General features: G+C 34.6%; 2 protein-coding genes across 2 annotated transcripts; one reads left to right on the forward strand and one right to left on the reverse strand.

The window, feature by feature from the left end:
* Positions 1-15,758: 15,758 nt before the first annotated feature.
* Positions 15,759-17,392, reverse strand: LOC123910410 (BAHD acyltransferase BIA1-like). Its single transcript, XM_045961506.1, has one exon. The coding sequence runs from the start codon at positions 17,325-17,327 to the stop codon at positions 15,933-15,935; it is 1,395 nt and encodes a 464-aa protein (XP_045817462.1). The 5' UTR covers positions 17,328-17,392; the 3' UTR covers positions 15,759-15,932.
* Positions 17,393-20,168: 2,776 nt separating this feature from the next.
* On the forward strand, positions 20,169-21,977 carry LOC123910414. The gene has a single exon (XM_045961509.1). It carries the CDS (start codon positions 20,524-20,526, stop codon positions 21,574-21,576), a length of 1,053 nt encoding a protein of 350 aa, XP_045817465.1. The 5' UTR covers positions 20,169-20,523; the 3' UTR covers positions 21,577-21,977.
* The last annotated feature ends 2,834 nt before the right edge of the window (positions 21,978-24,811 follow it).

A 24,811-nucleotide genomic window follows, 5' to 3' on the forward strand; every position in this document is an offset into this window, starting at 1 on the left:
AGAACACAATCAATCAATCAGATTCAATCACTCATTCTCCCTTTCCTCTCCTACCTACTACCTCACGCATCCAAATTAGTTCACAACGTAGGATATCTATTAGATTCAGATCTGCTGATTTTCTTTGCTTGTTTGTTTGAAGTTTGAAGCTTGCCAATCGATATCTATCAGATTCAGATCGCGCTTCTTCATTTCCTTCAAACAAACTTCAAACAAACGACCAACCAAGCACGCACGCACTTACTTTTATTTTAATGAAGCATGCAACAAATTAACAATTAAAAATAATAATAGTAATAATAAAGTAGTATGTGTGTGCACTCGTGTGTGCATGCGTGCGTCCGTGTGTGTTAAATAAATTAGGGTAAATGATCATTTACCCCCCTGCAAAATAAGCGAATTTTCGTTTACCCCCCTGTGCAGATTTTTTTTCTGTTTACCCCCCTGCAAAACATAGATTCCCTCATTTTGCCCCCCGGGTGTACAGCAGGACATGTGACTGTGCACATATGCTGACGTGGCTTGTACGCGTGGAAAAAAATTATTTATATTTTTTTTAAAAATTCCACATAAGATAATATATTATTTTTTTTTAAAAAAAAATCCTAAAATAAAAAAAAAAAAAAACGAATTTTTTTATTTTGCATCAAAAAATATAAATAATTTTTTTCCACGCGTACAAGCCACGTCAGCATATGTGCACAGTCACATGTCCTGCTGTACACCCGGGGGGCAAAATGAGGGAATCTATGTTTTGCAGGGGGGTAAACAGAAAAAAAATCTGCACAGGGGGTAAACGAAAATTCGCTTATTTTGCAGGGGGGTAAATGATCATTTACCCTTTCTTATATTATAAGCTTGCTAACATAAGCTAACCCTAAACCAAATTTTTCCCCTCTCATTTTCTCTTTCTTTTTATTGCAGCTTTATATTAAAAAAATACAGATTTGTCAATCGAACCTGCATCCCTTACTTACAATAAAACCTTTCAACCGCTAAAACTTGTGCTTCAATTATGAAAGAATTTAGGAATCCTAATATGTTAACCCTATTTTCAATAAATTTGAACGGCAGAATTAATCACAATTTTTATTTATTTATAAATGTCTACTTAAGTTTATGTTCTTGATTATGTCTTTGATTTTTTTTTAATCTTTAATTATCATCAATTTTTTAACCTTTAGTTATCATTAATTTTTTTTAATAAGTAAACAAAACGATGGGGTTCCAGAATTATTTAAAATATAAAATAAGCACATAAACAAATATAGAATAATTAGTTCATGAAATTCCCTATACTACTCTTATTGAAAACGCTCTTAGAATTTTTGTATTTTATTTTTTATTGTTACATATTACACCTAATTAGACTCATGCACCGCATGGGTCAAAGTTCTAGTTTTATATGTTTTTGTTGTTCAATTTTGAAACAATTAATTTATGATTTTTGTTTAAATTATGTTTGATCATCAAATAATAAATTTAGATAAAAATGTTAAAATGAAAATGCAATTGAGGAAACTCACACCCAGTTGTAGAAATTCACATGTCTTATTTTTTTTTTTCACCACCAGTTGAATCTGTTTCGGGTGTTAGTTCTGGTATCAAGTGATTTCAGCCCCTTCCCAATTGCAGTTGCGGGGATCAAACTGCGGTCCTCCCTACCAAGTTCAGCGTCAATCACCACTGAACCAACTATGAAATAAAGTTGGATAAAAGCATTTACTTCCTTTTTTTGGTACATTAAAAGCATTTACTTTAATTACCAGTTATGTAGATGGGGTGTTAAACAGCTATCCATCCAATATTTATGGGTATCCATTAATACTACATGGTTATTGTACCGGGCCATGGACCAGGGTGTGATTTGTTAAGGCCCAATACGAAAAAGCCCAATGGGAGCATCTAAAGGAGAAGCGTGAAAACAACAATGAAAAACACATGATAAGCATGATCCACCATGACTTGGAGAAGAAGGAAGAAACTTGGAGAAGAAGGAAGAAGCTTGGAGAAGAAGGAAAAGTAACCGCCCACTACCCATGAATTCCTCTCCAAGCAAGGCAGTTACTTAAGAAGCAAGGGAAGATTTTTTGCCTATAAATAGGGTCTGTTTCAAGAGAAGAGATATAGAACTTTTTCACTGATTCTACATAGACTCTCCCTCATTCTGAGAAATCACCATTCTTTCAATCTTGTAAAGAGAATCAATTTTTTCTCTGATCATACTTGTATCAATTATCAATCCTGAATATTACAAACCCCCTATGTTCTTCACCAGATCAAGAACAACTTCTGACTTATAAAACTCCCAGGGTTGTTGGGATTGAACCAAGTGTAATCACACCATTTAATCAATAATACAACCCCCTTTGAGTTTTTACCAGAACATTTTGGCGCCCACCGTGGGGCTGCGGTAAAATCATTTGATCCCAGCCTACCACATAAAACTAGACAAAAATCAAACATCTCCACAAACACACAGTGATACTGCTTTGCCGTCATACCAATTTTTCCATTTGAATTCTGATGATGTCACCGTCGTTGTCAATCAATTTGGGAAGTCATGGTTGATTCACGAAATCTTTGTTCTCATGATACTCCCTGGAAGCCATTATAGAAACGAAGAAAAACACCCACTGCGTGTTTTGTTACTTCAAATTAAGTTATCATCTGGGAGTGTGTTGTTTTCTCCCCCAGCATAGTATGGTCGCCGCTGGCCAAGCTTCATGTGGCAACAACGAAGCCGCCGCCGCCGTCGGTTGTGGAGAAAATGGCATCGCCGCAGTCAGACTTGTGAAGGAACCGTCGCGTCGCCGTCGGATTTGTGAAGGAATCGCCGTGTCATAGTTTGATTCGTATAGGAAACACCGCTTCATCACCAAGTTTATGAAGGAATCAGTGTAATTACCCAGGTTCGGAAAGAACATGACGACTGATCAAGACGAGCTCAACATCCGTCTCACAAGAATTCAAGCAACACAGACTCTATGCGGAACAGACTCTATTCAAAATCCTCAGGAAAGTACTCTGAAATGCTTTTTAACTATGAAACTTCTCTGCAATTTATTATCTTTGTTCGTTTAATGACATTATCCTCTTAATGAAAGGTCCATGATTAGTAATGTGTTCTGGATAAATTAAGTCTGTGTGTATATGCTTCTTGAATAAAATAATTTATTGAATAAATAATATTAAATAATATGTGTGTATGACAATCGGTTTTGATAGCCGTATTTTCCAAATTGTTGTGGACTACTAGCTTGCCTATTCAAACATGATGATTGTCACTGTTAGTTTACACAACGTGATATTTTAGAGTCCAATAGAAAAATTGGTTATATTTCTTGCCTTTATATGATAGTAGTTATTTGTCTCACTGATATACAATTATGTCACTTTTACTTGAAAAGAAAATTTGAATCTTCTATTTTTGGAACTACTACTGAATTCGCTATTGACATCGAGTGAAATTTCAATGACATAATGACTAACGATTTTTACGGGAATTTATGATCCAAGCCTAATTAATAAGTATATATAGAATGATACTGTAGATGAAATATACTTTCAAGCAATAGATGCTCCAAGACTGTTAAGATTGTTGGGAACAATCTGGGAATAACGTGTTAATCGAATTGAAATAGTAGCCACTAAATGGCTATATATTTTTCATAACGTTTGTTTGTGTGTCCTTGCATGTGCAAAATACTTTGAGCGCAACACTCCTGCTAAGAGAGGTGATCATAAAACACAAGCAGCTGAACATTGATTGCCACTCGGTGAGATAGAAGTCGCCAACTAATATTTCAGGTTCAAGCATATTCCGCGATAACCACTGCAATGGAATTCAATCTCGCCGCGCCAAAACATGTACTTGTAGTCACTAACCATTATCGGATCATCGGTTAGCTTGAATGATCATAACCCAGGTGATAGCTTTCTTTTCTCTTTAATTTTACTGAGGATGTATTGCTCAGTTACCAGTTCCTTTAATTTCACGGATTCCAGTCATCTTTAATATTCTACTGTTATTGATGATGTGGTGTATGTGCCATGTTATAGTTAAGTTAATTAGTGATTTTGGATTTGTTAATCATAAACAATCAGTAATTGATGAAGAGTCAAAATAATTCAAACTTGTGGACTTGTTGTACTCTGTTTTTCACTTATCCTAATACTTCGGGTTAAAGGATTCTAATACTTCAAGTTTGAAGGAATAAAATGTTACTGTAGCACCCTTGGTAGTTATATGCTGTTATTATTATTTTTGCAATGAGATAACACAGGAAATGTGGTTCTTATATGTCTCTAACGTCATCTCTCATAACGTGGTGTGTATTTTTCTTACATGTGCAAAATACATGGAAAGCAACACTCTCCCAAGAGAAGGCAAAGTATAAGCAATTGGTCATTAATGCCACCCGACGAGATAAAAGTCGCCAACTAATATTTCAGGTTGAAGCATATTCCGCGATGACTACCACAATGGAACTCAGTCTCGCCACGCCAAAACATAATTGTTTTTCTTGCTAGGCGAGGAGCGCCGCAACAAACCGCCCATGGCGGTATCATTTTCGTTTGTTTTATTTTTTCATATATTATTATTGTTGAACTTCTAATGTATCAAAGCTTATTTGCAGCAATCATGATTAAGTTGCGGGCTCTGAACCACATATAAAAACAAAACAAAGGTTGAAAGGCCTTGGCGTCACCTGTAAGTCTTACGAGTTGGGTACGTCAGAAAAAAAAAATTATTAAACAGGGGTTACAGTGCCTTGGCGTCACCTACGAGTTGGGTACGTCAGAAAAAAAAAAAAATTATTAAACAGGGGTTACAGTGCCTTGGCGTCACCTACGAGTTGGGTACGTCAGAAAAAAAAATAAAATTATTAAACAGGGGTTACAGTGCCTTGGCGTCACCTACGAGTTGGGTACGTCAGAAAAAGAAAAATCAAACAAGGTTGCAAGGCCTTGGCGTTACCTGTAAGTCTTACGAGTTGGGTACGTCAGAAAAAGAAAAATTAAACAAGGTTGCAAGGCCTTGGCGTTACCTGTAAGTCTTACGAGTTGGGTACGTCAGAAAAAGAAAAATTAAACAAGGTTGAAAGGCCTTGGCGTTACCTGTAAGTCTTACGAGTTGGGTACGTCAGAAAAAGCAAAATTAAACAAGGTTGCAAGGCCTTGGCGTTACCTGTAAGTCTTACGAGTTGGGCGTCAGAAAAAGAAAAGAAAACAAGGTTGAAAGGCCTTGGCGTTACCTGTAAATCTTACGAGTAGGGGGCGTCAGAAAAAGACAAGTTGAAATGCTTTGGCGCTACCCGTAAATCTTACGAGTAGGGGGTGTCAGGAAAAGATACAGCGAAGAAAGGCGAGATTATCAACACCGCCAGAAAAAGCTTATACACAACCAAAGCAAGGCGATTCATTATAACGCCAAATCATTTGCAACCACCAAAAGGCATCAGGTATAAAGTTATTCATAAATGATATATAATTATATTTAAAGTGCTAAAGACATTGCAGGTGCAAAGTTAAAAATTTCAAAGGCGAGATTATTTTCAACACCAAACACAAAGTACAGTGGAAGGGCGACTCCGAGCAGCGCCAATTCTTTCTAAATCTCCAAAGAAACAATAGTTACAAAATAAGGCGTGCAAGCCTGACAGTACGAAAATCAACTACAACGAGACAGATTACGCTAGACTACTTACAATCTTCAAATATAGAATGTCAAAAGAAAATAAGAAACTCATGTTGAATAGAAGAAGCAGAAGTACAGACCAACAAAGTTACTATCCTCAAAGTTTCAATTTGATTTCAAGAAGACAAGGAGGGACGAATCGCGAGAGATGAAGAGGCGAGATTGGTGACAACGCTAGCTTGAAAATGCAAATACAATGAAAAAAAAGAGGAAGGGCGACTCGCCAACTTGCTCAAAGTCGCCAAGAAACAATGACAACAATATTCAAAGCCACAAATGGCGTACATCAAGATATTCAAAAGTCATAGAAGGGCGTACAAATTAGCTAAGAAATATCAACAACAAAAGGAAGGCAAAGGCGACAAGCAAACAAAGAATATGAGTCAGCAACAAATGGGCGACATAGAACAACATCGAGGCATAATAATTGCCAAGTGACTTCATTCAAAAGCACTTCGCCTTCTTGAAGCCTCGTGCTTGGGGGGCTGTGTACCGGGCCATGGACCAGGGTGTGATTTGTTAAGGCCCAATACGAAAAAGCCCAATGGGAGCATCTAAAGGAGAAGCGTGAAAACAACAATGAAAAACACATGATAAGCATGATCCACCATGACTTGGAGAAGAAGGAAGAAACTTGGAGAAGAAGGAAGAAGCTTGGAGAAGAAGGAAAAGTAACCGCCCACTACCCATGAATTCCTCTCCAAGCAAGGCAGTTACTTAAGAAGCAAGGGAAGATTTTTTGCCTATAAATAGGGTCTGTTTCAAGAGAAGAGATATAGAACTTTTTCACTGATTCTACATAGACTCTCCCTCATTCTGAGAAATCACCATTCTTTCAATCTTGTAAAGAGAATCAATTTTTTCTCTGATCATACTTGTATCAATTATCAATCCTGAATATTACAAACCCCCTATGTTCTTCACCAGATCAAGAACAACTTCTGACTTATAAAACTCCCAGGGTTGTTGGGATTGAACCAAGTGTAATCACACCATTTAATCAATAATACAACCCCCTTTGAGTTTTTACCAGAACAGTTATAATTCGTAACTATTAGTAACAATGGAAGGATTTGGCAAAAGAGAGTGATTAACTTGAAGGGAGAATAAAGGAAAGCTGGGTGAAATTCAAGGATAAAAATTCAATGGGTGGTGCAAATTGAATTTATGTGGGGTCTGGGGTCTATTTTAAAATAAATGTTACAGTTACTAATAATGAATTAGTTTAAATAAATTATAAAAGTTTTTGACCAATAATGAATTGGTTCAAGTGATAAGGATTTTGATCCCCTTAAGCATATGGTCAGGGGTTCGATTCTTAGCTCATGCCCTTGGACATCAGAATGTTCAGGTTGAAGAAGAAAAATAAGATGTTGCTGAAGATTTTGAGGAAGAGAATGCCAGCAATGATAATGAAGCTATCCATGAACATCAAGTTGTTCATTCAAGTTGATAAAGATGAATATGTTCTTGATCATCAGATTGTTGCATTGAAGAAGAACCTGTCACTATATACATGTTGTTAGTCGTCAGCATAGGTGAGCTACAGTGGAAATAATTTCTAGAAGAGATGTCCTCACCCTACTTGAGTCTGAAAGAGAAGCAAGAAGGATGCGCTAGAGAAACCCCCAATGGTTTGGTGCAAGATTTTATGAAACATTGTTTTTTTTGGGGTATTTTCCAGATGGAATTTTTTGTCTTCAACACTTAAATTGTGCACTTGTTGACATGGCCTTTTATTTGGCCGAGTTTTGAAAATAAAGATTCATTACATGTACTTTTGGTAGAAGATGAAAACTGAAACTTCTTTTCCTATTGTTTTTACGGTACTTTTTCTATTTCTAGGGCAAATAAAGATTCTATTTTTTTTAATTAAAAAAGATTTGAAAATAAATTTTTAAAATTTTTATTTTAAAAATAAATTTTATTTGGGAGTAAATCTTGGAGTAAATCTTTATTTTTGATGCAAAATAAAAAAATTCGTTTTTTTTTTTTTTATTTTAGGATTTTTTTTTTAAAAAAAATAATATATTATCTTATGTGGAATTTTTAAAAAAAAATATAAATAATTTTTTTCCACGCGTACAAGCCACGTCAGCATATGTGCACAGTCACATGTCCTGCTGTACACCCGGGGGGCAAAATGAGGGAATCTATGTTTTGCAGGGGGGTAAACAGAAAAAAAATCTGCACAGGGGGGTAAACGAAAATTCGCTTATTTTGCAGGGGGGTAAATGATCATTTACCCAATAAATTATATATATTTTTTTTGAAGAAGCCAAAATGAAATATAATTATTGTACCACCTCCCTATGCTACCTCTCTATGAGGTGGCCACCTACCTCCCAAATCCTCCTTAATAACAACTCTCTTAACGTCGGTTTGCCTACCGGCCCGTGAGTAGTAGCTGTATAGGATAACTCAACACTTCTTGTTCGAATGACTTGTACCTACACACATGTTATTGATAAAGAATGCAACAAATCAGCAGTTAAAAAAAAGTAGTAGTAGTAGTAGTAGTAAAGTAGTTTAAATTATACATAATTAACTTACCATAACGCTCAGCGGTGCCGCAAAAACAACGATGGATAAAGAAGTACAAATCCATCCAAGTACCACGACATGATGCTTCTTAGCTATAGCAAATTGTATAACTAAGAAGATCGATAAAAATAAACCCACATTGATTGCCATAAGCAATTTGAGGGTTAATTTGTTGCATGCTTCATTAAAATAAAAGTAAGTGCGTGCGTGCTTGGTTGGTTGTTTGTTTGAAGTTTGTTTGAAGGAAATGAAGAAGCGCGATCTGAATCTGAAGTTCCTGCCATAGAAGCACCAACAACAGAAGAACCAACACAAACAACAGAAGAAACTCCAGTTGAGACTCCAAAAGCATAAGATGGGGAGGAGGGAGACTGAGGGTAGGCGGCAGAGGGAGGCGGAGGGGAGATTTTTTAGGACAAAAAAGAGCGCTGCATAGAGGATCGAGGTATTTTCTGCTATTTTATCTATAGCACCTAACACACAAAATAATTGGCATAGAGCTGTATTTTTTCATGATATAAATTGTTTTGTTACATGATATTTTGTTTTTATATACATTTGTGACTTCATGTGATCACTTATAGTAAAGTAGTATGTTTTATATTGATTAATTTTTTCCCCAGCTCCCCAATGTGATCAGACTCGCACTAGGTACTATTCGGCTTATCTTGTATAGCTACCACGAGCTGGTAGGGAAATCGACGTTGACAGAGTTGTTGTCCAGGATGATTTGGGAGGAAGCGGGGAGAATTTAGGCGGCATTCCCGTCATTAAGCTGGTGGAGGTAGGTGGCCACCTCATAGAGAAGTAGCATAGGGAGGTGGTACAATAATTATATAATTTATTTATCACACACGTACGCACGCACGCACGTACAAGAGTGCACACACATACTACTTTACTATTACTATTATTATTTTTAATTGTTAGTTTGTTGCATGCTTCATTAATAACATGTGTGTAGGTGCAAGTCATTCGAACAAGGAGTGTACGATCCATGCCATTTGCACTTACCATTTGTCTTATAGTGAGCGCCGTATGATATTAACATTTGTGTGACTATTAAAAAATTAAACTAATTGCATTATATATTATTATTTTTTGACAAATTAATATATTGATTAATTTTTTTTCCCCAGCTTCGAGTGTGATCGTACTCACGTTAGGGGCCATTTAGGTTCTCCTGTACAACTACTATTCAAGGGTCGAGATGGAAATCGGCCTTGAGAAAGTGGTTGTCCAGAAGGATTTGGGAGGAGGCGGAAAAAATTTAGTAGACAGCATTCCCATCATTAAGCTGGTGGAGGTAACACAAGGAGTGGTACAATAATTATATAATTTATTTAACACCCAGGAACACAGATTACCTCATCTATAATTTATTTAACCCTCCAATTTGAATAAAATTACCTCATCTATTCCTTTGTCTGAAAAATTAATTGATTCTATACAATCATGCATAAGTTGTGATTTAGCATTTGGAATAGGGAGTCTCAATACTGAAGAGGAGTTCAGCTGGTTTAGTTCTTCACATGGTGCTGAATGTTCGGATGAGGCATTAATGACTGGCTGACTTAAAGCTTCATGCAGACGAGTCCATTGAAAAAATATATCTGAATACAATATGAATATTTCCACAAGGACAATATTGAAGTTCTTTCAATCAACGATATTCAAACAAAAAGTCATTCTCCGATGATAAGAAGACAAGATCTCAAATGGATGTGGATGACAATGGTAGCCGTGCTTCGTTATTAATGTTCATTGTGTCCAAAGAAAAGTTCTGTTAGTTGCCTTCTTTTTAACTTGTGTTTTGAATTCTTGAATTTCAAATTCGGAAGCTAAAATTCAATGTGAATTCTTTATGAAAACACGGGGGCTCGTACAAATTTTCATATGATAATCCTCTTTAATTTTCATATGATTAAAATTTTAAACTATTTAATTAGGTGTTAATTGACACCTCGTGTTAATGGATATTATCTCATATGTAATTTGTTATATAATCGTCAAATCGTAAAGATATATCTTACTCTATTTTGTAAAGTGAATATTCACTTTATTAATAGAGTAAGGTCCATAGTTATCATGTATGCTATTAAATTATGGAATTCCTTCAACATGACAAACAACAAATTACTGATCATTTTTCTCTGTTTGAACTCAACAGATCAATTCTCATTGATCATTTTTATTGGAGGGATAATTATACATCAACCTTTTCTCTCATATTTTGAATTCATGTTATTATATATATACTTACAAACTATTACTATAGGATTTAAAAACATTGGATAATGATAAATTCTCTACCCATCCATGTTTGTTTTTCACCTCTTGGATTTTTCGTTTTTGCCCTTGTATAAAAAATCTGGATTCTGTTTACCGGAATTTTTTGCCTTGATAAAAAAATCCGGTTTTTGTTTACCGAATTTTTCCTGAATTTGCACTAAGAAAAAATTCGGTTTTTGCGTACCGAATTTTTCTACAAGGGCAAAATTAGAATGAATTTTGGGGGTTAAAAAGAATCACGGGGTGTTGGAAGAGAATTTATCTTGGATAATTATGAAGATGGTGGCCAAGTTTTAACGGGAAAAAATATAAAAAAAAACGAAAACGAAGGATAAATTGGGCTAAGATATTCATTGGGCCAAATTATTAGGCCGAGCTCTAAAGATGAGAATTTTCTACCCCAACAATTGTCCATCTACCCCAACATTAATTTTGAATGGATGAATTTGCCCTTATATATAAACTAAGTGTTTAGGTATATAAAATTTTTCCAAATTTATTTTGTTACCTACACACTTTGGGAAAAAGTGTTCAGGTATATAAAATTTTTCTAATTTTTTTTTACCTGAACACTTTGGAAAAAAGTGTGCAGGTATGTAAAATTTTTCCAAATTTATTTTGTTACCTACACACTTTGGAGAAAAGTGTTCAAGTATATAAAATTTTTCTAATTTTTTTTGTTATCTGAAAACTTTGAAAAAATATGTGTAAGTATGTAAAAAAATAGTCATATTGATATTTCCGTTATTCAATGAAACCAAGTATGGCTATTGTTGCATTGTGGGATAGAAAACTCCCGGAAGACAAAATCTGCTTTGCTTTGGAGGTATTCCTATCCTGGCCAGTGTGATTCTAGATACAAACATTTGAACCTTCGCGAAGTGAAACGATATGTTTCCCGTCAGATGTGAAGGAAGCATGCATCCGTCCTGACTTCTCAGGCCTGAAGGCAAAACAAGAAGAGATATAATACCGGAAATCGGTTCTAGATCCACCGGTTCTAGAGATCTTTGAAATTAGAATCGTTGAGAATTTCGGAGAGAGTGGTGGTTGTTTGTGATTCGATGAAGAAAACACCGTCGTCGTTACAGTGAATGGTGGTGGCATCATGTAGACGGCCGGCAAGAGGGTAAAAATGGGATAATGTTTGAGAAAGTGAGTTTTGAAGAATTTTTGATTTATTAATAAAATCAGAAAAATGGTTGTGGTTATTGTTAATGTTGTTGTGATTTGGGTAGAAGAAAGTGGTGTTGCCATGAATATTAGGAGAAAGTTGATCTAGTAATGAGAGTTTGAAATTTTGAAGATGCGATGGTGTGGGTTTTGATGGTTTTATGAGTATTGTGTTTAATTTTTCAAGCTTAATCTCGTAGTACTTGTTATTACTACTATTCTCCATTGTTTTTTGTTATGTTTTACTTGATCATTGATCTTGCTCTATTTATATACATTGCTTCACCGAATTAATAAATGTTTTTATTCGCTGCTTGGCGGTGGCGGTGACTCTATTACGCCATCAAATCAAACTACTATAATATTTAACTTTTTGTCACTATGTTGCATAATCAACTCCACACGTAAAATACTCATGCAATTGTTTAATTTTAGGTGAAGCTTGATTACAAGTAAAGAATTGGACTCAGTGTCACACACCAAAAGAGTAAAGAAAGTGAAAAACATATTTGATTACAATCTATACATTTTCTGAATTTTCAAAATTGTTCTACTTCTACCTACTGAGCTAATGACACAAACTTTTGTATTCCAGCATCAACAAAAACGTGGTCAACTTAACTCACTACGGTTGGTCTAGTGATGAAGGATTTGGGTAGTATGATATAGGTCTTGTGTTCGATCATCAGCTCATTGTAAAAAAAAAACGTGGTCAAGTTTTGGATATTGGCTTGCCAATTTACGGAGTATTAAGAGGTTGGTGAATTTTTCTGTCCGGATGTATACCGATACATTTGCTGAGGTGAATGATTCTGTCCTAATTATAGCTTTGAAGTTGAAATAAGAATGGTAGGATTAAGCACAGCATAGTGTAGCAGCTCCTGATTTTGTTCAAACAATTTCATCTCATCTTCAACAAGAGTAACGAAAGCTTCAATTCCACCACCATTTTTTGTATCCATCAAAAAAATTAAATTAATCGCCAAATTATTATTCACGCTACTACACCACACAGGTTTGCCCCACCCAAAATCAAACTCAAGCAATGGATAATTACACCAACTTGAACTGTTGTAAACTACCAAACTACCCTCATTCTCATTATTGATTTTCAAAATCTCAACCTCTCTTTCAAATTCTCCATCACAACCTTAAACCCACCTTCCTCTTTAAACCTCTCTGCTTTATTCTCTATAAAGTCCATTTTACCCTTCTTCATTCTTTTCACCATCTCATCTTTTGCCACGTGGCTTTCTTCTTCAACCGTCACCCAAAACGGCCAAGCCAAGTTCCCAACTGCAGTTTCTGGTACGGCGGGGTTCATCCGTGTACGGAGGTCTATTGCTTGGAACAAAATCGAACGCCTAAACGACGTCGTTTTGAAGGTCCACTTCTATTTATAGAGATGTATATATTCATGAATGAATCTCCAAAACCACCCCCACTTCTTTCATAGACAGGGATGATGGGCAGTTAAATTTACATCATGGGGAAGATCATGGAGCAACGACTGTGATGGGAGCTGCTTCCGCCTTTTTTATTGGGCTGCTTTTATTTTTTCACTTTGGACCGTTAAGGATACTTAAAATATATAACCAGTCCAATTAGTAATATATTTGCCGTTCCAAAAAAAAAAAGTTGAATGCCATATATCATAATATTAAAAAGATAAATAAGTATTAGTAAAATATATGTATGTCCTTCTTGACAAAAAAAAAAATATATGTATGTCCTTTGAATCGGTTTTGAAAAATCAATCTGAAATTCAATTCGATGATTTTCACAAAAGAACATCCAAATGCATCGAAAAATATCTGATTTTTTGCGATTTTCGTTTTTTATTAGTTTGCGGTTTTTATTTGAATTGGTTTGAATTTGAGCACCTCTAACTATCACTCTTCAAAATTTCCTTCTTTCTCTCACCAGTTTTCTCTCAATGCTAATTTCTTCTCCGTATCAACCACCAACACCGACCAACTTCCAATCAAACAAAACCATCTTCCGGTGACCTTTATGTAAAAAAAAAAATACAATATTGTTCATCCTCCGACTATTCTCTATCTTTCTATCAAATTAGATGTTTAAAATGAGGTTACTTGAAAATTCGTCACTTTTAAAAGTGAGTTTTTCTAGCCATTGTGGTTCACCTTTGGATGCACCAAAACAACCTCATAAATCATCTTCCTCCTTTACAAAACGATCAAAGAAAAAATCAAGATTGGACCACCTTTTCTAGCGGCCACAGTGTTTGAAACAATGTCTTTCCAAAGATCAAATAAAAAATGACCAATGATCAAGGGCTAAGACTTTGATAAGCACCGAGCAACCAATAAACACTTCAAGCTCTAAAATTTGAACGAAGTATTTACGAATTTTTTTAGGGGCCGGGAGGTTTTGGGTTGAAAAGATATACACTTTGGAATGACTATATTAAAGTGGAGTTTTTCTTGGCCTTCGTTTTTCTAGCGCGTCCACCTCACTTCTAATTTTACCCCCTCGTACTTAATCAATGGGTGTGTAAAAATACAATTTTTCGTAAAAAAAAATTCTCCAGATAACCAGCGAACTCAGTTCGCATTTTAAAATGCGAAGTTGGACGGTGGCCAAAATTCCTAGTTTTGGACAATGGCCAATTTTGACTGGTCAGTTCTTGACTGTTACATGCCTTCGACCAATCACACACAACCAAAAAAAGACACATTTTAGTTAGAACTTATGAGATTAATGATAACAAGTCTTCTATTATGCTATGAAATTATGTTTGCATGCTAACCGGCGATCCATATTTTTTTCAAAATCATTCATGATAGTGAGGAAAGGGTGAAGGCAACCAAATGATAATATTTTTATGACACTCACTACTAGGGGTGATCGTATCCGAACCAATCCAAAAGTAAAACCGCAAATCGAACCAAACCAAACCGAAAACCACAAAAACCGCATTTGGTTTGGATGTATTTGGATGGCTTTCTTACTGAACCGCAAACCGCAAAACCGCAAACCGCAAAAACCGCAAAAACCGCGGATAACCGCAAAAACCGCATTAAGTTACTATTATATATTTATATTCCAATATCGTAAAAGAAAATATATTTATATTCCAATATACATGCCCAATTACCAAGTCAGTCGACCAAATTAATCGAACTTCAAGTTGTTTTTATTTTTTGTACTGAAATTTTATTTTGGTGTTGTAATGTTATTTTAAATAAACAAATTTTATCGGTACCGTGATGTTATTTTAAAAATTCAATTTTTTTATATATTTAAAATTGTAAGTTACTATAATGTTATTTTGGATAAATAATTTTTGTTGGTACTACAATGTTATTTTGGAACTTCAATTTTTTATTTTTTTTTTATGCTTAAAATTGTTCGGTACAATCGTTATGTTTTAAACCGCACCAACCGAACCGATCCAAACCGCATTGGTTTGGTTTGGTTTGGATGACTTTTTATAAATCAACCGAACCAAACCGAACCGCATGCATTTTTATCTCGCGGTTAGGATGACTTTTATGCTCAAAACCGAACCAAACCGCACCGCGATCACCCCTACTCACTACTTAACCGGTAAACTCAAGAAGGCAATCACTATCCGTTTTTCCTTAATTATTTTGGCTTTGTCTTCACAGATCTAGAAGTCAAGTACTATCGGGTTGGTTGGACTGCCCAATGTTGGTAAGAGCAGTCTTATTAACAGTTTAAAGAGATGCCATGTTGTCAATTTAAGTTGCTTGATTGCCATGTTAGTTTCAACACTTTTTGTATTATTAAGCAAAAATGATGGTGAATAACAACCTGGTAATTAACTAAGAATATTATCAATAAAACAAATGAAAATTCCTAACTACTAATCTGCATAGAAATAAAATCTCAAAGTTAACGGGTAGTATATACTAGCATTGTTCCACTAAAAAGGAGCCACCGAACATAACAACTCACATGAAACACACATCATTTGATACTTGTGAAGAAAAAATTAGGCATGACTTCTTATAAAATAAATAAAAAAATTAGGAATGACCGAGTTTAAACAAACGAGTAATAAAGACAAACGGCAATTCTGGAAAATTTACTTGGACACAAAATGAAAAATTACATAATTATCCAACATTTTAAACTATTTAAAATAATAATGAGAAATTATTTTTCTCGGTGCCGAGTCTCGAACCGACTACAAATCCTCAACCAAGTGACGGAAACAGGCAAGGAGAGATTATTATAGCTTTGAAGTTGAAATAAGAATTGTAGGATTAAGCACAGCATAGTGTAGCAGCTCCTGATTTTGTTCAAACAATTTCATCTCATCTTCAGCAAGAGTAACGAAAGCTTCAATTCCACCACCATTTTTTGTATCCATCAAAACAATAAAATTAATCGCAAAATTATTATTCACACTACTACACCACACAGGTTTGCCCCACCCAAAATCAAACTCAAGCAATGGATAATTACACCAACTTGAACTGTTGTAAACTACCAAACTACCCTTATTCTCATTATTCCTTTTCAAAATCTCAACCCTCTCTTTCAAATTCTCCATCACAACCTTAAACCCACCTTCCCCTTTAAACCTCTCTGCTTTATTCTCTATAAAGTCCATTTTACCCTTCCTCATTCTTTTCACCATCTCATCTATTGCCACGTGGCTTTCTTCTTCAACCGTCACCCAAAACGGCCAAGCCAAGTTCCCAACTGCAGTTTCTGGTACGGCGGGGTTCATCCGTGAACGGATGTCTATTGCTTGGAACAAAATCGAACGCCTAAACGACGTCGTTTTGGAACCAGAAACTGCTATTGATGCCGAAAGAGCACATTTCCAAATCAGAGCTAAAACAACCTCTACCCTAGAAGGATGAAATTCAAATTTGTTTTTGATTTTTATCTTTAGTTCTTCTATTTTGGATGCTTTGAAAATGAATCTTCTAGTAGTGAATTTTGCATTGGAATTTTTAACGGAACCAGACACGTCGGGAACTTCTCTCGGAGGAAAAAGAGCGGCGGCGACTGTTAAATCAGGGAGTGGAATTTCATTTCCGGTGGTGATGGCAGCCCAAGTGTTGAGAAAAATTATGAGTGTGTTAAGTTCAACGATCTTGTGTGTGACAAATGTGGTAATTGCGGTGGAACCGCATCTGAACAAGGTGAATCGGAGTAATAACAGCATGTTTCGTTTTTCCTCAGTGGTTGGGACGAAGCATTCTAGTGCATCGAAATTAGGATTGGTGAGAATTTGGGAGAGAGTGGTGGTTGATCGTGATTCGATGAAGAAAACGCCGTCGTCATTACAGTGAATGGTGGTGGCGTCATGGAGACGTCCGGCGAGAGGGTAAAAATGGGATAATGTTTGAGAAAGTGAGTTTTGAAGAATTTTTGATTTATTGGAAAAATCAGAAAAATGATTGTTGGTATTGTTATTGTTGTTGTGATTTGGGTAGAAGAAAGTCATGTTGGTATGATAATTAGGAGAAAATTGATCTAGTAATGAGAGTTTGAAAGTTTGAAGATGTAATGGTGTTGGTTTTGATGGTTTTATGAGTATTGTGTTTAATTTCTCAAGCTTAATATCGTGGTTGTTATTATTACTACTATTCATTTTGTTCTGCTTCTCCATTGTTTTGTTTTGTGTTCTGTTTTACTTTGATCGATTGTCTTGCCTTATATACAATGTTTTGTTCATTGCAAACAATTACCCCATATATTTTCATTGCACATGGCCATAGAGCAATTATTGTGTTTTTGTCAAGTGTCAACTGCTTCGTACCAAATGGCATGACTCTTTTGCAAGCTGTCCAAATAATTTGAACGAAGTATTTACAAAAATTTTAGGTGACGAGTGTCTTTAGGTTGAAAAAATATACACTTTAAAATGACTATTAAAGTAGAGTTTTAATTTTCTTGGCCTCCGTCATTCTAGTGTGTTCACTTCACTTATAATTTTGGTAAAAATAACCTTTCACCAAATAACCAGCGAATTGAGTTCGCATTTTAAAATACGAAATTGGACGGTTGCCAAAATTCATAGTTTTGGACAATGGTCAATTTTGATCGGGTACATGCCTTCAACCAATCACACACAACCAAAAAAGACACATTTTAGTTAGAACTTATGAGATCAATGATAATCTTTTATTATGCTATGAAAGTTTGCATGCTAACCAACGAACGATTCATATTTTTTTCAAAATAATTCATGGTGGTGAGGAAAGGGTGAAGGTGATCAAATGATAATATTTTTCAAAATCATTCATGGTGCTTGATTGCCCTGGTGTTGTTATGCTCAAGTTTCAAGAAAATAATGCTACCGTAGCATTGAAAAATTGCAAGAAAATTGAGAAGTTAGATGAAGATGAACTGAGGCATCTCGTGAAGTCCTAGACGTAGCATTTTAGTTAGAACTTATGAGATCAATGATAATAAGTCTTTTATTATGCTATGAAAGTTTGCATGCTAACAGGCGATCCATATTTTTTTCAAAATCATTCATGGTGGCGAGGAAACGATAATATTTTTACGACACTCACTACTTAATCGGCAAACTCAAGAAGTCAATCACTATCGGTTTTTCCTTAATTATTTTTGCTTTGTCTTCACAGATCAAGAAGTCAATCACTATCGGTTTGGTTGGACTGCCCAATATTGGTAATAGCAGTCTTATTAACAGTTTAAAGAGATGCCATGTTGTCAATGTTGGTGCTACTCCTGGGTTAACAAGCTCAATGCAACCTCCCATAAACACACTGCTTACTGCATCCTCATCAAGCTTTACTGACGCAGTACGGAAGCGTGAAGGAAAAGCAAGCGCTAATCCTTTTAGATAAAGGTTCTGGAATCCACCAGAAAAAGTAACTAATCTAGAATCCACTAGACTTCCGGAATCCACCAGAAGGAATAATTTGGAATCCACCAAACTTGAGAAAAATCTCTGTATTTTTATTGAATCAAAAGTTGCCTTCAAGGCTACAATAGTTTTTATTGAATCAAAAGTTGCCTTCAAGGCTTCATTTGCTTCATCGAATTAATGATTGTTTTCAACTGTTACGGGAAGAGACAAAGTTTTTAAAGATGGGTCCAATTGCATAGAAAAAGACAAGTTATTATTAAATTTTGTTGATACGGGAAGAGATTCTCTCCCGTGATATGAGAGAGCAGTGAATTATCAGCCATACATTTAGATGGAGATAGAAAGAAAATACCGACAAAAATGAGTTTAATGGTGGAGATGTATTCACTGCAGAAAGAAACATGATGAGTTTAATGAGTTTTTTGGCACCACTTTGCAATGATTTGGAACAAATATTGCAGCACAATTTTGAGAAAAAACACATAATCAAAACAGTAAAATTGAAAATCAATGATATCTACAGTATGGCTAAGCGGCAGAACACTATTGAAACAGACAGAGAAGAGCGGCGGAGCACCCTTGAGCGTAAAGGGAGAAGTGAGAAAACGGCGTAACAGGCTCACGTTTCTCTTTCGTATTTTTCCTGAACAAAATTCTTACAAAATCTCGGTTTTGGATGACAACATAAAAAAGTTTGATTCAATCCGATCTAATTTGAATTGATTTTTGAATATTCAAATTAAAAATTCTAATATTTTTTATTAAATAATAATAATTAACATTATTATAAAAATTTGATAAAATAATATGTTTGATGGAAAATATAACTTAATATATTGAAAATTAATATTTTGGAATGACAGATTGATTATATTTGAAACGTATGAAATAATAAAACCAACAAAACAGTGGTTGAAGGCCATATTTATAGGATAAACATCTTTGTTTTTGCTATTTTCTTCTCTGCATCAACCACCAACACCGACAACCTTCCGATCAAACAAAACTTCTTCCGGTGACCTTTATGAAAAAATAAAATATTGTTCATTCTCTGACTATTCTATATCTTTCTATCAAATTAGATTTTTAAAAGAAGGTTACTTGAAAATTCGTCACTTTTAAAAGCGAGTTTTTCCAGGCACCGTGGTTCACCTTTCGACGCACCAAAACAACCTCATAACTCATCTTCCTCCTTTACAAAACCACCAAAGAAAAATCAAGATTGGAACCTTTTTCAGCACCCACTGTGCCGAAAACAATGTTTTTGCAAAGGTCAAATAAAAAATGACCAATGATAGGCGATAAGACTTTGATGAGCACCGATCAACCAAAAAAAGCTCCATGTTCTAAAATTTGAACAAAGTATTTACGAATTATTTATGGGACGGAAGTCTTTGGGTTGAAAAGATATATACACTTTGAAATGACTAGTGATGTGGAGTTTATGGTCAATATGGCAAGGACAACGACCAATTTTGACTGGTCATCGACTGTTACATGCTTTCAACCAACCACTCACAACCCAAAAAGACACATTTTAGTTAGAACTTATGAGATCATTGAAAACAAGTCTTTTATTATGTTATGAAAGTTTGCATGCTAACTAGCCAACCATATTTTTCTCAAATCATTCATGGGGGTTAGGAAAGGGTGAAGGTGACCAAACAATCATATTTTTACAACACTCGCTATTTAATCGGTGAACTCAATTCTCTGCCTAGGCAACAAAGGGATATTTTAATCATTTTAGGAGGTGCTGGATAAACTATGGAGGTGCAAAAAGAATACCTCTTTAAAATGACCATTAACCATAAACAAACAAAAGCCCAAGCCTAACAATAAGGAGGGTGGCAATTTTGAACTAAATAAAACGGGATCAAGAGAAAAAACATTAACGCGCGAAAAAACTATCTTTGGTATTCTTTTCTTTCAGTTTCAGTCTTTGTTTGTGAAAGAATCTTGAAAAATGAATTCAACTTTTTCTCTCCGTGCGGTGTTAATTGCGGTGGTTCTTCTTGTTTCCAACGCCGTCACGGTGGTGAATTGCATCCCCAACAGAGAGTTAGATTCAATGCTCACCACTCTCCGATCAAGAGGTTACCATCTCTTCTGCAACGCAATCGTCACTTCCGATCTCCGAATCGATCTTCTTGCTTTCGAAGATGCAAATTCAAAAGAAACTCATTCTTTCACTTTCTTCGCTCCCACCGATTCTTCACTCTTCGCACTCGACATGGCTCAAACGGCGTCGTCTTATACAGATACGCTTCGTTATCACATAGTTCCTCGCCGTCTCTCTCTTGCAGAGCTTCGTCGTCTTCCAAACGGTTACACGCTCCCTACACTTCTTTCCACGCGCCGGATTCGTGTCACGCGCCGTGCTGGATCTTCTGTTACTGTTGTCGGCGGTGTCGATGTTGCTTTCCCTGGACTCTTTTACGGTCGTCATGTTGTGGTTCATGGACTCGCTGGAATTCTACATGTTAGATCGAATAATCCTACTTCTCCGGCGCCGGTGATTTCTCCGATTCGGTCTCCAGATCACCGCCGTCGTTTCTCTCCAAGAAGGAATTCATCTTCGCCGGAAAATCAAACCGTTCTTGATCCGATTCCAAGGTCAGTCTCATTCAACTTTACCGGTTCTCATCATTCAGTTGAATCTCCGGTGCCGGCATCGGTACCGGAAATTGGAAAGGTTAACGTTCATTCTCCGGTGAATTTCAGTAACGCACCTTTTGTTGCACCGGATTTGCCTCCAAAATATCCTGATTCAAACATATCTTTTCCGCCGGAAGGAATTTCCAATACGGCATCTCCGGCACCGGCACCGGTGGATCTAGAACCGGTGGTGCAGAAGAATAGTAGAGTTTCATTGCTGGAAGTGGAGGGAGTGATCGAAATGTCCGAGAAATCTGAAGTGTTGGATGGAATCAGAAAGTGTGAGACTGAAGCCGTTGGATTGAAAAACCGTATTGGTGATATTGATCGTGTGGGCCACATGCAGTGCAATGCAGCATAAGCTAGCTTAGCTTGTGTACTGGATACATCAATCATTTGATGTAAAGAGTTCCAATTTTTTTTTGGCATTTTGTGTTTTTCTTTTTGCATTTAATTTCATCTAACATTTGAAATTGTATCAGTCTCTACAGGTTGAAAAAAAAACCAATAGTTAGCTGTTAGATAATATCATCATAAAATCCTGAAATATGTACAAACAAAAACTTTTCAATTACTTCTTGTTAAATGCCAATGTATGAATGAATTTTTTTGATATGAATTCATTAGGAGTGACTTTGTGTATTGTTATATCCATATTAGAAACATATGCTGTAAATGGAATCAGTCCTAACTCCTAAGTAAGGACTACATTGAATATTTTGTAAACATTTTTAATACTTCTAAAGAGAAAGAAAAAATATTATTCTTAATTTCTAACCATGTAAAAAAGAAGACTCGCTAATAGCTAGAGATAGACCAAATTAAGATATGGAAAGAATAAGGTGGAGTGGTGACTACTTTTTCGCTCTAAATTTCTGTCTTTTAAATTGTTTTCGATTTTTTATTTAACTTCGTTGTGATTAGGGATTTTGTTTCCCCGTTTCCACACTATCATCGGGGAAACTCTCTTTTCCATTCCCAATTTTGTGAGAAAAAAGTTTTTGCCAACGGCTTTTCAATTGAGACAATTTCTACAACGATAATCCCCATTACTGATAATAATTGACATATCGTATATTAAAGACTATGCTCCATTGGTGGAAAAAACTTTATAATTACTTTCGAGTAGTAATTTATTTAGTACTTCTTGAGGGATTCACCTTCAAATGCAAAATTTATAACGGACCAATATGGCCTAAGTTGAACTGTTTTAAACTATAAAGAAAAGAAGATTAGTTTGACCTTTATTTATTCATGAATAAATTCCAAACGGCCACAGATTCTTTTAAGAAAAAAAAATTCGTACTATATGTTACTAATAAGAAGGCGATTAATTAACACTAAATAACGTTACCTGTGTTTAATTAATTAATGTACACCAAGCTTCGCATCATGTTCAGTGAATATTTGAAGGACGCAGAAGGAAGCAAGAAGTTTCAATGTATGGGACAAATTTTGTTCCTTGACCGACAAAGACACAAGGAAGAATGAAAGAAGTTATATAATGAAGACTCCTTAAAGACCCAAAGTCAATAGGATAATAACACCATTTTGAAATTGAAAAAACAAAACGCTTGAGAAATTTAAATAAGTGGCTGTCATAAAAAAAACTCTTACTATTTTTTCAAAGATTTATCTCACTATATTTGATTTAGTAATAAAAAATTTGGGTGGATTTGATCCTCTGCTTAATTGTAATCTTTTATATTATAAGCTTGTATACACAAGCAAATCTTAAACCCTAATTTGTTTTCTCTATTTTCCCTCCATTTTATCTTGCAATTTTTATTAAAAAATAATACAATTTTGTCTTGACTAGGATTCGAACCTACAACCCTTCAATGCAAGACAATATTTCCAACCACCATGGCAAGTATACCAATTATGATTAAAATTATGTGCAATAATTGATAAGCACCATCAATTTTAAAAGTATATCATATTAAAATTATTGTTAACTATATTATTTATCACGAAATATTTTTATGTCTTTTCTGATCAATGATTTTTTTTTACTGGATCATAAATTTAGAAAATAATTATCATGTGAGATTTGAAAAGTTATTATCACGTGTAATTTGGCAAGTTATTATCAAACTCAATTCTGCTAAATCAATTTTTTTTGCAATACAACCAAACACAACCATGGTCATGTCACTAATCACATTATTTATTTTGATTTTAACATTGCAGATTTAATATTAACCGATGATCAATTGATACAATATGCACTAACAGACCAATTGTGATTTAAATTATGTCCACAAAGTGTTAAGCTCCATCAACTTTCGTAGGAAAGATTTCATACGACAATTAAGCACCATCAATTTTCATTGCACAATTTAAACAATTAAAAACCGATAATCTTTTATCTCTTATATTATAAGCTTGCTAACATAAGTTAACCCTAAACCAAATTTTTTCCCCTCTCATTTTCTCTTTCTTTTTATTGCAGCTTTATATTCAAAAAATACAGATTTGTTTACGATAGGAATCGAACCTGCATCCCTTACTTACAATAAAACATTTTAACCGCTAAAACATGTGCTTCAAATTATGAAAGAATTTAGGAATCCTAATATGTTAACCCTGTTTTCAATAAATTTGAACGGCGGAATTAATCACAATTTTTATTTATTTATGGATGTCTACTTAAGTTTATGTTCTTGATCGTGTCTTTAATTTTTTTTTAACCTTTAATTATCATCAATATTTTTACCTTTAGTTATCAGCAATTTTTTTTAATAAGTAAACAAAATGATGGGGTTCCAAAATTATTTTAAAAATATATAAAATATAAAATAAGCACATGAACAAATATAGAATAATTAGTTCATGAAATTCCCTATAATACTCTTATTGAAAATGCTCTTAGAATTTTTATATTTTATTTTTTATTATTACATATTACAGTTAATTAGACCCATGGACCGCATGGGTCAAAGTTCTAGTTGTCAAAAAAAGAAAAATGAAAGATCTCATGTTTTGAACTACGACCGAAATATATAAAATGAATATCGCTATTGAGTTATGTTCACATGAACACTCTTTTTAGCCATTTGACCTAACTTTTTTCCCTCTTCTTTTGAGCTTATGCAAACAGCTTATGCAATATAAATTATGTTTTATGTTATTTTATAAGTTCATACTAGTCAAAATTGTATTTTTATAAGCTATTTTATCATAAATTACATTGAAAAACTTATAATAATACATAAAAGTTGCATAAGCTATTTGCATAAGTTCAAGAGAAGAGGAAAAAAAACTAAGTCAAACGGTACCTTATCATTATTATTAAGAAATTCAATTAAATGGCTGTCAACAACAACAAAAATTACGTCAGTGAAATTGATTTTATAGATTTCATGTAAACTTAAGTAAAAAAAAAAAAATTATAAAAAAACTTAAACGAAATTTGTTTCTTAGTCAAAATAAATAAATAATTATTACTTGTACCAAAAAAATAAATAATTATTAGTACTATTTATCTAATTTTTCCTATTAGTTATTCATAAAATATAATAGAATAGAAAATATATAATAAATAAAAAGTTGATAGAAATATATTTAGTCAAAAAAAAATTAATATACAAAAA

This window comes from Trifolium pratense, linkage group LG2, assembly GCF_020283565.1.
Source record: "Trifolium pratense cultivar HEN17-A07 linkage group LG2, ARS_RC_1.1, whole genome shotgun sequence".
NCBI lineage: Eukaryota > Viridiplantae > Streptophyta > Magnoliopsida > Fabales > Fabaceae > Trifolium > Trifolium pratense.

Bases quoted from the DNA above. Each gene is read 5' to 3' on its own strand.
- LOC123910410 (XM_045961506.1), bottom strand. From the start codon at position 17,327: ATGGAGAAGCAGAACAAAATGAATAGTAGTAATAATAACAACCACGAT.
- LOC123910414 (XM_045961509.1), top strand. From the start codon at position 20,524: ATGAATTCAACTTTTTCTCTCCGTGCGGTGTTAATTGCGGTGGTTCTT.